General features: G+C 46.7%; 1 protein-coding gene across 2 annotated transcripts in view; it reads right to left on the reverse strand.

Annotated features, from left to right (window-relative positions):
- Positions 1-15,369, reverse strand: part of ACAP2 (ArfGAP with coiled-coil, ankyrin repeat and PH domains 2) — a 338,624-nt gene that overhangs the window by 245,764 nt on the left and 77,491 nt on the right. For both annotated transcript variants that reach the window (XM_029615073.1, XM_029615074.1), the window contains exon 4: positions 10,552-10,605. In XM_029615073.1, the coding sequence (XP_029470933.1) occupies positions 10,552-10,605 (54 nt within the window). The remainder of the gene's footprint in view (positions 1-10,551; positions 10,606-15,369) is intronic.

The raw sequence follows: 15,369 nt of genomic DNA on the forward strand, positions 1-15,369 counted from the left end.
GCAGGCTCCAGGACTGGCATGGGGACCGGTGCCAACGGAGGCTCAATACCCCTCAAGTCTCAGAGTACCACCTTGCTGAAACCTTGGGTCCAACTCTTCCTGAAAATTTGCTCTAAGGACAGATGGAGGAGGAGGTGTTGTCACCAGCGCCTCCTCGGAGCCCAGCACCGCAACCGCTGGGGAATGCCTTGGACTCCAGGTCTGATAGAGGACGGTGCCTCTTCCCCACAGGTTCACTTCGATGGCAGCGTGCTGGCCACCAATGCCACACCGGTCCCGGAGCAATGCGCCAATGGTGACCAGTGATGTTGCTTGCAAGACTTACCTTGGTGCTCAGCCCGTCTTTCCCCAGAGCCGAGGAAGGTGATAATCCTGACATCCTTGAGTGCGATGACACCAGAGACAGCCTATCACCGGTTCTCTCTCATGAATGGGACCCACCGGAGGGGTAGAGAGGGATGGCGTATCTAACGGTTCCCCTCGGCTGCTAGGTGTCGATGCCCCCAATACCAGAGTAGATGGATCAGACTTTCTGGCAAAAAGCTTTTCCATCTTATCCAGCCAGGCACGATGGCCTTTGGGGGTCATCTGGTCACACAGATGACACCCTCGAACGTCATGCGACGCCCCCAGGCAGAGGATAAATACCTCATGCAGATCAGTAATCGACATGGTCTACAGGCACTGGGGGCATCAGCGAAAACCAGATGACGCCATGAAAAATAGCCAGCAAGCAGTCGATGGCCATCAGTCACCGAGAGGCAACTCGCCAGGAATCAACCACATGAAGGGAAAATTTAAACACCTATTGCACACCGGACAGCACCAACCGAAGAGGGACCCAGCACCAAGAACGACCGAGAAAATACTTTGAAAAAGATGAGCTAAGAGCAGAGCTACATTACCGCAAGGCAACTGCTTTGTGGAAAAAAAAGAGACTGAAGAGGGACTCCGCATGGACACGTGTATAGTGGTATGCTGGGCATGCTCAGTGTGCCAGTCAAAGTAACTCTGACAAAAGTTTTCTGTGCCGGGCTCCATCTGATGTCATACATCTGGGAGGACTACCATCCTGCTTGTCCTAGGAGAATGACATTGTGCCTCCAGCATGATAAAGAGAGGAAGTCCTCTTCCTGCTATGTTATCTTTGCAAAAAAAAAAGACAGATGTTCATCCTCAAAAAAGATAATTCATTCCACTTTTTCCCTCTGTATTTAGTTTACAAAGTATGACATACATGAAGAATAGGATGGAAAATGCAGTTTTAACAACACCTTCCTACATGTCAATCTAGACAGAAAGAGTATATGAAAGCTCATATTCAGAGGTTAAACCAACTGGCGCTTCACAGTTCTGGCTGTTAGCAGCATGCCTGCTGAACACTACAAGCACTAGAAACTTTATTACTTTTTTTTTTAAGTAAAGAAAAGAAAAAAAAAGTTTGAGCTAGCAGTTTCTTTCTGTTCCTTTGGGATTCCAGCTTAATCAGAACCAGGGCTGGAATCTGGCACCATGAGCCTTCATGGACAACTACCCAGGAGTTTTTCTCCTAATCTTATATCCCCTCCCAAATTATATCAACCCTGTTACTGTAGCGATAGGCTTCCCTTTGGAATTTTGTAATCATGGGCTCTAAATTTGACAATTAGGTGTCATCACTGCATGACAACTCTTGCTTCCTCAACCCCAAAGGGCTGTGAATGCTTCCTTTGCAGCATTCCCAGGCAGCAGAGAACCTTTGCTGGGACTCAAACCCAGGCTCCTTTGCATGGCAAGCAACCACTGAGTCACCAGGCCGGCACCAAATAAATTTCCATATTAATCTGGAATGGAGAGAATGGGTAAAAATTATTTTGTATTTGGTTTTTATACTATGTTATTAAAATTCTAATCCATTCAATAATGTGTACACCGTTTTGGTGTAGCACCAGAAGGCAGTATATAAGAAGTTTTCATAAAATAAATAAATACATCTCTAATTATGAATAGAAAATCCAATCCTAATGCAGGTAATTGACCATGGACACAGTTTATTGAACTGCAGTTTCTAATATAAAAATGTGCTTATGTTTTGGAGGCTTCATCATTTATTGAATTTCAATTATTGAGATCATGACCTACTCCATTGGGCAAGTACCCCAATTAAGGGAAGGATTTGCATTAACAACTGTAGATCTAAATGGGAAAGCAATGGAAGCTGCTCTTATCTAGTCAACCACACTTTCATATTTTAGGGAAAATTTCTACTTGATTTATATCTATAAGCATTTCTCTAGCCCATCATATCTCAAGTCTCAGCCTTATGCCAGTTAACTAACCCCAAGTCTCGTATCAGATTCAGAGCCAATCCTGTTTTTGTTTTTTTTTAAACTTTCACCCTGAGGAGATGACATTTTGAAGGTCAGACAGCAATTTTTCCTCTGGGAGCCAAAAAGCAGAAGTGATAATGTTTCTTGTTGCCTTCCTCTATATCAGAGGCCCCAAATTCAGTCTTTGAGGCCACAAACTAGTCTGGTTTTCAATTTGCAGATTGAATATGCATATTTGCAAACACTGCCTCGGCTATGCCACTCATTGTGGAAATCCTAATAACCAGACTGACTTGGAGCTCTCACAGACCAGATCTGGGAACAACTGCTAGGTCAACTGGGACACTACTAGAGAAACAGCTGAAAAAAGGATTATTAAAATGTGCCAGTCAGAAAATGTAGTTAAAACAGCAAAACTAATTGGTTTAGTACATAAGAACATAAGAAAATGCCATACTGGGTCAGACCAAGGGTCCATCAAGCCCAGCATCCTGTTTCCAACAGTGGCCAATCCAGGCCACAAGAACCTGGCAAGTACCCAAAAACTAAGTCTATTCCATATAACCATTGCTAATGGCAGTGGCTATTCTCTAAGTGAACTTAATAGCAGGTAATGGACTTCTCCTCCAAGAACTTATCCAATCCTTTTTTAAACACAGCTATACTAACTGCACGAACCACATTCTCTGGCAACAAATTCCAGAGTTGAATTGTGCGTTGAGTAAAAAAGAACTTTCTCCGATTAGTTTTAAATGTGCCCCATGCTAACTTCATGGAGTGCCCCCTAGTCTTTCTACTATCCGAAAGAGTACTGGTCTGCCTCAATTCCCTTGGCTGTTCTTATTCCTTGGTCTCCTTTATCTTTTGGTTCAGGTTACCTTTCATACTCTAAATGTGTCTGGACAACACAAGAACAGATTCCCTTCCCTGATTTACACAGATCCAGAACAGTGGTCATAAAGTAAAGGGGTCAGCAAAAACCTCTAAAACCTATTTAACCTTAAAAAAGTAAACAAAATCCAGAAATAAAACATGGAAACCCAAGGTCTTTGTTTTAATTGCTAGTCAAATTACATAACAATGCCTGTTTGTATCCACCACGTCAAGTTACTAAAACCAGGTGTAAGGTATTTCTCACAGTCAGATCGATACAGTAAGGCCGCGTTACAAAGAGTGCGGCAGTGCCCGGCACACCCTCGTTTGCCCCAGGCACTGTTCTGATCACATACCGCTCGATACTCTATTTAAATTGCTTGCAAATGCAAGCCGCGTCTGCGAAGCATTAGGCCCGCGCAACCCATTTTACTGTATAGGCGCTTAATACAGTGCCTATACAGTATCCTGGGTGCGCTGGTACCTGTCATTTCAAATGACATTTGAAATGACAGGCACCAGGAAGTGGATCCCAACTTTAACCCATGAAAACTTAAAAACCGAAAATCCCCTCCTCCCGAAGCGGCTCGACATGTGGCAACTTACCTTTTGTTGCTTTTCAGCCCCTTCCCTTCTCTGCCGCCCTCCGGAGGGGGCAGCCGGCGGCGAAAGCAGCTCGCAGCGGTCCCCCCCCCGCGCAGGTCCCGGTTCTCCTGGCTCAGCAACAGCTAGGGCTCCATTGGCCCATCGATTTGGGCGCTCCAGCCTAACCTCTGCACAGCTCCCAGACTTTGCCAAAAGATGGCACCCAACTTGCCTCCCCTCCCCTTACAGCGTCCATAAAATTTATCTAGCACGAGTCTGGAAACCCACCTTACCAGCCCTCCCCCCCTACACAGCACCGTCTATGTGCTTTCATTGGCTGGTGCGCCCAAATTGACGGGCGCTCCGGTCAATGAAAGCACGCCCGTCTATGTGCGTTTGGAGGGTATGTGTAGGGGAGGAAATGAACTGCGGGTCTGAAGTACGTTTGGATGATGGAGGTTGAATCGCAGGTGATGGTAGTGTTCGGCGTACTTTGGATAATGGGGACAGTGAGAATTGTTAGATTGGGGTACACTGGGCAGATTTCTAGATGCCATTTTTTGGCAAAGTCTGGGAGCTGTGCAGAGGTTAGGCTGGAGCGCCCAAATCGACGGGCCGATGGAGCCCTAGCTGTTGCCGAGCCAGGAGAACCGGGACCTGCGCGGGGGGACCGCTGCGAGCCGCTTTTGCCACCGGCTGCCCCCTCCGGAGGGCGGCAGAGAAGGGAAGGGGATGATAAGCAACAAAAGGTAAGTTGCCACATGTCGAGCTTCTTCGGGAGGAGGGGATTTTCGGTTTCTTTTGGGGGAAAGTTTGCCGTCTACCATTATCCCTGCCTCTAACGCAGGGGTAAGGGTAGGCGGTAAGTTAGCAGGTTAAACGCGCGGCAAAACGGCAGGGTAAAATAGCGAGTCGGGGCGCGCGTTACTGTATGGGAGGGAATAGCTAATTTGATAGTTTACATCTGATATACATGCCGCGGGCGGAAGGGGTTACCCGGGGATTTAAAGAGGCGGTAAGAATGGGTTAAAGGGGATAGTGTATCGCGGGTTGGACTAACGCGGCTGAAAAGTGAGTAGAAAGCGGGTTAGGAGCAGGGTAACCGCGGCCCCACTTTACTGTATCAAGCTGAGTGATAGCATGTATTCTCTCTGTTCTCCTAACTTTGTCTTACCTTTTCCTTAACATTGATTTTCTTATGATAATCACTTTGGACAATACGATAAAATGCCATTCAGGCCTATCCTGTAAAGTGCGGCCGCGTTTACCCTGCTCCTAAGCCGCTTTTAACTCACGTTTCGGCCGCGTTAGCCCTTCCTGCGATCCCGAATCCCCTTTAACCTACTCCTACCGCGTCCTAAATTCCCCGGGCAACCCCTTCCGCCCGCGGCATGTATATTGCATGCAAACGAGCGAATTAGCGCGATATTGCATGCAAACGAGCCAATTAGCTATTCCCCTAGCATCCCGTAACCCGCGCCCCAACTATCGCTACCTTTCCCTGCCGTTTTGTCGCGCGTTTAACCTGCAAACTTACCGCCTACCCCGACCCAGGCGGTAGAGGCATGGGTAAGGGTAGGTGGCAAGCTTTCCCCCAGCCCCCGCTCACCTGCCCCGGCCGCGATCATGGGTGCCGGTCTCCGTGGCAGCCCCAGTCCTCTCCCCTCCTCCCGAAGCCAAAAAAAAAAAAGCGAAAAAAACGTTGCAGCCCCCTCCGGACATCGGAGGGGGGCTGCAACGTTTTTTTCGGCTTCGGGAGGAGGGGAGAGGACTGGGGCTGCCACGGAGACCGCTTTCCCCCGTGCAAGTAAGTTGCTTCGCCGCTTCAGTTCTTCTCCCCCCTCCCGGAGCAGGGCGCGAAAAGCAGCCTTGCTCTGGGACGGGGGAAAATAGAAACTGAGCGGCGAAGCTAAAAAAAACCAAAAGCAATTTTGGTTTTTTTTTTTCAAAATTGACAATTTTGTTTTTTTTCAAAAGCGACTTACTTTTGGGATCTGTCAAGATCCCAAAAGTAAGTCGCTTTTGGACGCCGGCAAAACTTATCTTTTTTTGCAGCCATCAGCAGGAACACGATCTGGCTCCCGTAACTCCTCCCAACAAGATGGCCGCCTGCACGGGGAAAGCGTACAATTGGCCGCTGAAGATGTGGCGACACATCCCGTGACGCCAAACGTCGTGACGTCACGTCTTCAGCGGCCAATTGTACGCTTTCCCCGTGCAGGCGGCCATCTTGTTGGGAGGAGCTACAGGAGCCAGATCGTGTTCCTGCTGATGGCTGCAAAAAAGATAAGTTTTGCCGGCGTCCAAAAGCGACTTACTTTTGGGATCTTGACAGATCCCAAAAGTAAGTCGCTTTTGAAAAAAAAACAAAATTTGCTCCCCTTTTTTTTTTTGCTTCGCCGCTGTCACCTCTTCTCCCCCCTCCCGGAGCAGGGCGCGAAAGCAGCCTTGCTCCGGGAGGAGGGAGAACAGACTGACAGCGGTCAGGTCGGGTCCGGGCTGGGGGAAAGCTTCGCTGCTGTCATCTCTCTCCCCTCCTCCCGAAGCAGGCCTTGCTCCGGGAGGGGGGGAGAAGCGCTGTCGGGTCAGATCAGATGGAAAAGTAAGTTGCTTCGCCACTGTCATCTCTCTCTCCACCTCCCGGAGCAAGGCCTGCTTCGGGAGGAGAGGAGAGAGATGACAGCGGCGAAGCAACTTATTTTTGCATCCGATCGGACCAGACTTCCTGGTATCTGTCATTTCAAATGACATTTGAAATGACAGATACCAGCGTGGCGTGAAGCCTTAGGCCCGCGCACCCAGGATCCTGTATAGGCGCTCTATCCAGTATCCTGGGTTGCGCGGGACTAAGGCTTTTCGGACGCGGCTTACATTTACATATAATTAGGCTTCAGGATTGAGCGGTAGGTGAGCTGCACTGTGCGGGCGGTAACCGCGGGTGCCGTAGGCACTAACGCAGCTCTTCCTACCGCTCGGTACTGGATCACCCTGATTCTCAGTAGCCTGGAATGCATACTAAACTTCCTGCACAACAGAGCTCAGAAGCACATCAGCTGGTCAGTTTGCAGTAATCCAATTCAATGCCTAGAAATTTAGAGGTTGATATTCAGAAGCCATTTAGACAGCGCTTCTTACCTGATAATTTCCTTTCCTTTAGGACAATCAGATGAATCCAGCTTCCCTCCCTTGGCTGCCAGGATTACTGGTAAGTGTTAGTCCAGTCCCTAGACTAATATTACATTCTTATCTGAGCTCAGTGTTGCCTGTTGGCCGAATATTGAATTATTTGTCTGTTTTTAATCAAGTTTTTTTTTTAGTGTGTTCACAGTTGCTTTTGAAGAGAATACTGGCAGACTGATGTCACTGCTGGGATATATATACTGTGACGTCAGTTTGCTCCGTTTACCTCTGCTGGTAGAGGTGCATGACCACTTGTTCTGGATTCATCTGACTGTCCTAAAGAAAAGGAAATCATCAGGTAAATAGTAATTTCTGAATTGATCACATCTACCTTAGCCAGATATCTTATCCAGCTAATATTTAGATCCAAGGGAAGGCAGGGAAAGGGGTACCTTATTTCAACAACTAAGACTTTTGGGATCCCCAAAGGACAACATGGTTCTCCCAGTCCCTGCACATTCAGGCTTCATGGATGGGGGTATTTATTCTCCCAGCTCTTGCCACATTCAGACTCACCAGGGTATATGATCTCAGACCACTGAAGCCTAGGATCCCTGAAACATAGTTGGTGTGAAGGGTTTCCCATTTAAATTTAATGTATTTGTGTTACACTTTGCCACAGTACCCAAGTGACTATGTTCTGAACAGCTCTTCAACAGTTAGCAGAATGCAACCTAGAAAGGTTGCAACACCTCAAGAAATGACATTTGAGTTCTAAGCATGAAAATGGAATGTAGAGGAGGAATAAAATCCTAATATTTAGCTGGATAAGTTATCTGGGTAAGGTAGATGTGATCAATTGAGAAATTACTATTTACCTGATAATTTCCTTTTGTTTAGGACAGTCAGATGAATCCAGAACAAGTGGTCATGCACCTCTACCAGCAGAGGTAAAATCCAGCGTACTTTTGTTTGCGCCTGCTGCGCAAACAAAAGTACGCGATCGCGCAGTTTTTAAAAATCTACCCCTATACGTGTTTTGGACGCGCTGATGCTCTTATAGCATCAGGGGTTACGGACGTGCAACCAAAATGTGCGTCCAACTGCTCGTTAAGCAGTGCGCTAGGTTGGACATACTTTATTACATCAGCCCCAGAGTAGGCAATTTACAGATAGCCCTCTTACCCAGGTAAATGGCCATTTATATGGGAAATTAAGAACATGCCATGCTGGGTCAGACCAAGGGTCCATCAAGCCCAGCATCCTGTTTCCAACAGAGGCCAAAACCAGGCCACGAGAACCTGGCAATTACCCAAACACTAAGAAGATCCCATGCTACTGATGCAATTAATAGCAGTGGCTATTCCCTAAGTAAAATTGATTAATAGCCATTAATGGACATCTCCTCCAAGAACTTATCCAAACCTTTTTTGAACCCAGCTACACTAACTGCACTAACCACATCCTCTGGCAACAAATTCCAGAGCTTTATTGTGCATTGAGTGAAAAAGAATTTTCTCCGATTAGTCTTAAATGTGCTACTTGCTAACTTCATGGAATGCCCCCTAGTCCTTCTATTATTCGAAAGTGAAAATAACCGAGTCACATCTACTCGTTCAAGACCTCTCATGATCTTAAAGACCTCTATCATATCCCCCCTCAGCCGTCTCTTCTCCAAGCTGAACAGCCCTAACCTCTTCAGCCTTTCCTCATAGGGAAGCTGTTCCATCCCCTTTATCATTTTGGTTGCCCTTCTCTGTACCTTCTCCATTGCAACTATATCTTTTTTGAGATGCGGCGACCAGAATTGTACACAGTATTCAAGGTGCCACCATGGAGCGATATAGAGGCATTATGACATTTTCTGTTCTATTAACCATTCCCTTCCTAATAATTCTTAACATTCTAGTTGCTTTTTTGATGGCTGCAGCACACTGAGCTGACGATTTTAAAGTATTACCCACTATGATGCCTAGATCTTTTTCCTGGGTGGTAGCTCCTAATATGGAACCTAACATTGTGTAACTACAGCAATGGTTATTTTTCCCTATATGCAACACCTTGCACTTGTCCACATTAAATTTCATCTGCCATTTGGATACCCAATCTTCCAGTCTTGCAAGGTCCTCCTGCAATGTATCACAGTCTGCTTGTGATTTAACTACTCTGAATAATTTTGTATCTCTGCAAATTTGATAACCTCACTCGTCGTATTCCTTTCCAGATCATTTATATATATATTGAAAAGCACCGGTCCAAGTACAGATCCCTGAGGCACTCCACTGTTTACCCTTTTCCACTGAGAAAATTGACCATTTAATCCTACTCTCTGTTTCCTGTCTTTTAACCAGCTTGTAATCCACGAAAGGACATCGCCTCCTATCCCATGACTTTTTAGTTTTCGTAGAAGCCTCTCATGAGGGACTTTGTCAAACGCCTTCTGAAAATCCAAATACACTACATCTACCGGTTCACCTTTATCCACATGTTTATTAACCCCTTCAAAAAAATGAAGCAGATTTGTTAGGCAAGACTTCCCTTGGGTAAATCCATGTTGACTATGTTCCATTTAATCATGTCTTTCTATATGCTTTACAATTTTGTTCTTGAGAATAGTTTCCAATATTTTTCCCAGCACTGAAGTCAGGCTCACTGGTCTATAGTTACCCGGATCGCCCCTAGAGCCTTTTTTAAATATTGGGGTTACATTGGCCACCCTCCAGTCTTCAGGTACAGGTAATTTTGGAAAATTACCCTCTTACTGTTCTTATTAATTCAGGTAATATTGTATAACTTGCTCTGTTCTCCTTTCCTTCCAAGACTCCTGTTATAATGAATGAAAACCCTGTCATCTACATAGCGTGGCACTGGCTATTTTAATAGAAACATGACCAGTGCTGCAGAACAGGGGACACGTGTTTGCATCTCTTGTCTGTTGAGGAAAACGGGGTGTGGATACATCCCAGAGGTGATGCCCTTGAACCCTGTTATGGGGGACGGCGTTTAAAAAAAATTTAAAAAGTCACTACAGGGAGGTATGTTAACATCGAGCACTATTGAAGGCTCAGCTTTAGGGGAGACATTTCACCCAGTCCTTGCACAGCAACTGTGTCACTTGGGTTACAGTTCTGGGGAAGTGAATGACAAACAGTGGAAAAAAGGAGAACAAAAACCAAATGATAAATACAAACATGCTTTTGTATGTTATTCATTAACCTAAAGGAAGTTGATTGAACTGATGAAAGTAACCTATGTTAAAAGGTTCAGGTACAAGTGTAAAGCACTATAATAATATATTACAACGCACCCTTTGGAAGCAAAGACTATTTTCTGTACTTTGGTATGTTCTCTTGGTAATGTGCCCCCACTTGTTCTCTGAGCTCTTGTCATGACCTAAGAGATGAGTCGTTATAGGAAACACTTATGTTTGATATACCAGTGTCAAGAGTCTCAGTGCCATTACCAAGCACTAAAAAAAATGTCTGATCTGAAAGTGAGAGAAGCTGAAATATTCCCCAGCCTATAGTGCTAAAATGCATTATTATGAACCAAGAGAAAGATAAAAAGCCTCAATTTGAAAGTTATTTTCCCCATGTTGATGTTTGCAGCTGGCTTCCCCATCCCTGCCTCAGAGTCTCAGTGAGCTGCTGTTGATAAGACTTACTGTGTGGTAATTGATCATTTCCTGCAGGCTGTCTGAGAACTTTGTTAAACTAGTCTGTAAAAGAAAAAAAAAGGCACAGTGAAAAGTAAGGAAAGCACAATTACTTCTATCAGCTTGGAGACTGTAATAGTAATTGACCATATAAATATCAATACCATGATTGACTGTGGATGATTCGATTCATAAAGAGCAAACTACAAACATGATGCTATGAACTGTGCACCAGTTCATTCACAGAGATCTTCTCAAAGGCCACTGCTTACAACCCTTACATTAGCTGTGGCACAACTGCATATCACCTGTGAAGCAGTTTTTAGCTACAGTTCTCCTACCTGTGGAATCGATTCCCCATGGAAATTCAAGAGAATGGCATGAGGTTCCATAAAAGGATGAAAACTTGGCTACTTATAAGAACAGGCCTGTTTCATAGTGAATTCAGTAAGATGCTTAGTATGTATCTGATTGGATCAGAGGAGGGTTTAGGATCAATGGAGAATGTTGAGGGGTGGAGTTTTGCCTATGATTGTATTTTGTTTTATGTATTTTACTGTAATTCACATTGAAACTACAGGATATCAAATGCAAATAAAAATAATCCCTCCAAAAAAAAATAACTTTCTGAACACCACTGCAAAGTGTTATGAGCAGGAAACATAACAGGATATACAGTTATAAAAATATGCAGATATATACTGTACATACATTCCTCAGATGTATTATAAACCATGAAGTCAAAGTATAGTGATGTTGCTTACCTGTAGCAGGTGTTCTCCATGACAGAGTCCACTTGCATGAGTTATGTCAGATACAGAACCCAAGTCTGAGCTTTACTCAAACTTTACCAAGCATATGTGGAAGTTCCTGAGTTAAAGGTAAGCATGTTGAGCCCCTCTCAGTTCAGAATAAAGATATAGAAACCAACCCCTAAGAGGCAGATAGGATTATGAGGACAATGTATACTGCTGTCCTGGGAGAATACCAAAAACTGGTAACTTCTTCCAATCTTTGCCAAAAAGCCTGCAAGATATGGAAATGGACAAGCAAGATATAGTAACATAGTAAAGCAGAAGAAAGGCCAAATGGTCCATCCAGTCTGCCCAGCAAGTTGCTCATGGTAGTAACTGCAACTTCATATAAGTTACCCCCTTGCTCCCCTTTTTTCATTTCCAACATCCAGTATTTAGAGAGTTGCAGTATCTATCCCATGCTCTTTTAAAGCTATTTAACATTTTTGTGCTTACCACCTCCTCTGGGAGGGTATTCCAGGAACTCACTAACATTTCCGTGAAGAAATATTTCATGACGTTGATTCAGAGTTGTTCCCCACCCCCCCACCATGGTTTCATTTTTTAACCCATAATTCTAAAATTTCCTTTCCAACAGAAAAAGTTTGAAGTTTGTGCAACATTAATACCTTTCAGGTATCTGAAGGTCTGTATCATATATTCTCTGCCTTTCCTCCAGGGTATACATATTTAGATCCTTCAGCCTCTCCTCATAAGTCTTCTGATACAGACCCCACACCATTTTGGTCACCTTTCACGGGACTGCTTCCATTCTGTCTCCGTCTCGAGATACGGTCTCCAGAACTGAACATAGTACTCCAGAAGAGACTAACCAAGGACTTGTACAAGGGCATTATCACCTCTTCTTATTCATTATGCCTATCTATAAACAGCCCAGCATTCGTCTGAATTTAGCTACTGCCTTATCACACTGCTTCACTGCCTTCAGATCACCAAACACCATTACCCCTAGGTCCCTCTCTTGGTCAGTGCACATCAATCTTTCGCCCCCCCATCACATTCAGCTCTTTCAGATTACAGCACCCCATATACATGACTCTGCACTTCTTGGCACTGAATCCCAGTTGACAAATATGACTGCTCTGCAAACTTTCTTAAATCACTTTTTATTCTCTCTACTCCTTCAGGCATGTTTACTCTGTTGCAGACCTTCGCATTATCCACAAAAAGACAAACTTTACCTTCTATCCCTTCCGCAATGTCACTTACAAAAAGAAATCTGTCTCAAAATCAATCCTTGACACTTAACACTGTTCTTTCCTCAGAGTAGGATCCATTTACCATTACACACTGTCTTCTTTAAGTTAACCAGTTTGTAAATCCACTCCACCACCTTGGCGATCAAATCCAAGCTTCTCATTTTGTTCACTAGCATCCTATGCAGGACCATATCAAAAGCTTGGAGGAGTGTATCTATTACCGACCCCGAGTATCCCCTTTTCTTCAGTCGAGCCCTCTCAATGGCCAGACCGTAAGAGAGAATTGAGCTGGATCCTCGTGGAGGATGGGACCTTGTCGCAGCAGGTCCCTGTGAGGGGGCAGGGGTAGAGGATCCCCTGTCAGCAGTCTTCTCATATCTGCGTACCAGGGTCTTCTTGGCCAGTCCGGGGCCACCAGAAGAACTAGGCCTCTGTGCCGCTGAATCTTGTGTATAAATGGCGCCCAGCAGGGGCCATGGGGGAAAGGCATATAGCAGGATCCCCTGAGGCCATGGCTGCACCAGGGCGTCGATCCCATGGGATAGAGGATCTCGCCTGCGACTGAAGTATCTGGGTACTTGAGCGTTGGACCTGTCCGCTAGTAGGTCCATGCCCGGAGTCCCCCACTGATCCACAATCATCTGGAAGGCCGTGGATGACAGCTGCCATTCCCCCGGGTCTAGGCTTTCTCTGCTGAGGAAGTCTGCCGTGGTGTTATCCTTCCCGGCGAGGTGGACGGCGGAGATGTCCTGGAGATTTGCTTCCGTCCAAGCCATCAGGGGGGCTATTTCTAAGGATACCTGTCGGCTTTTCGTTCCACCCTGTCAGTTGATGTATGCCACCGTGGTGGCATTGTCCGACATCACTCTGACTGCCTTGTTTCGAAGTCTGTGTGCAAATCGTAGGCAGGCTAACCTGACTGCCCGTGCCTCTAGTCGGTTGATGTTCCACCCCGACTCTTCTCTGTTCCACCGCCCTTGGGCGGTTAGCTCTTCGCAGTGTGCTCCCCCAGCCGCTCAGGCTGGCATCTGTAGTGAGCAGGGTCCAGGTTGGGGAGGACATCTTTGACCCCCAGCTCGTGTGGCCGGGCTGCAGCCACCACCGTAACTGGTTCCGTACTCTGGCCGGTAGAGGTAGATGCACGGTGTAGTTCTGTAATTGTGGGCTCCACCGAGATAGGAGGGCGCGTTGTAACGGTCTCATATGAGCCCACGCCCATGGTACCACTTCCAGAGTGGAGGCCATTAGGCCGAGGACCTGTAGGTAATCCCAAGCTGTGGGCCAGGTGGTGCTCAGCAGGTTCTGCAAACGATTCCGGAGTTTTGATTTCCTCTTGGAGGTCAGGCTGACCTTGTCTTCCTGGGTGTCTAATCGGACTCCTAGGTATTCCAGCAACTGCGAAGGCTGTAGGGAACTCTTGTTTGTGTTGACTACCCATCCTAGGCTTTCCAGAAGAGATATAACTCTGTTGGTTGCCCGGTGGCTCTCCTCCGGTGACTTTGCCCTGATCAGCCAATCGTCTAGGTAGGGATGGACGAGAATTCCTTCCTTCCTGAGTGACGCCGCCACCACTACTATTACCTTGGTAAAGGTCTGCGGTGCGGTGGCTAACCCGAAGGGTAAAGCCCTTAACTGAAAGTGCTGTTTCAGGACTTTGAAGCGTAAGTAGCGCTGGTGATCCCGATGGATTGGGATATGCAAGTAAGCCTCTGACAGATCCAGGGATGTGAGATACTCCCCTGGCTGTATTGCACTTCGGACTGACCGCAGAGTTTCCATGCGAAATCCTGGGACCCTTAAGTGCCGGTTGACTGACTTGAGGTCCAGGACGGGTCTGAAGGTGCTCCCCTTCTTGGGTACGATGAAATAAATGGAGTAATGCCCAGAATTTATCTCCCATGCAGGCACTGGGATTATGGCTTTTAGGGACAGGAGCCTCCACAAGGTAGCTTCCAGTGCCACCCTCTTGAGGGGTGGACAAGGAGATTCCACAAACTTGTCCGGAGGAAGCTGAAGGAAGTCCAGGTAATACCCTTCTCGGATGATGGCGAGGACCCACTGGTCCGAAGTAATCTCGACCCATCTGCGGTAGAATAGGGTTAGCCTGCCCCCTATGGCTTCTTCCCCCAGATGGGTCGGCTGATTCTCATTGTGGGGTGCGGCCGGGACCCGAACCCGAGCCGGTTCCCCTCTTGTGCCTGGTCCGAAAGGACTGGTTCCTGGGCTGAGAACGAGGTGCTTGGTAGCTAGTCCTGTAAGGGTTGAAGCGTTGAGAGCTTCTACTTCTGGATGGCCTAGGAAAAGGGCGCTGGTTCCTCCTTGACTTATCTTCCAGTAGACGGGGTAATGGAGAGGCGCCCCATTTGTTAGACAGTTTCTAGAGGTCGCTGCCGAACAGGAGGGATCCCTTAAAGGGCATTCTTGTAAGGCGCGTCTTGGAGGAGGAGTCGGCCGACCAATTTCGTAGCCAGAGCTGTCTCCTGGCTGCCACTGAGGATGACACTCCCTTGGCTGCCGTTCGGACTAGGTCGGAGAAAGCGTCAGTGAGGAACGAGAGAGCTGATTCCATTTCTTCTCCCAGGGTGTTGTTCCTGGCTTGTGATAAATAGGAACGCATCACCACGGTGCAGCAGGTCGCGATTCGTAGGGACATGGCTGCCACCTCAAAGGCTTGTTTCAGAATGGCGTCCAGGTGCCAGTCATGCGCATCCTTGAGGGCCGCCCCTCCCTCCACTGGAATGGCGGTGCGCTTCACAATTGCACAAACTATGGCGTCTACCTTGGGGCACGCCAACAGCTCCTTGGTTGCCGGG

Source organism: Rhinatrema bivittatum, chromosome 9 (genome assembly GCF_901001135.1).
Source record: "Rhinatrema bivittatum chromosome 9, aRhiBiv1.1, whole genome shotgun sequence".
In the NCBI taxonomy this organism is placed as follows: Eukaryota; Metazoa; Chordata; class Amphibia; order Gymnophiona; family Rhinatrematidae; genus Rhinatrema; species Rhinatrema bivittatum.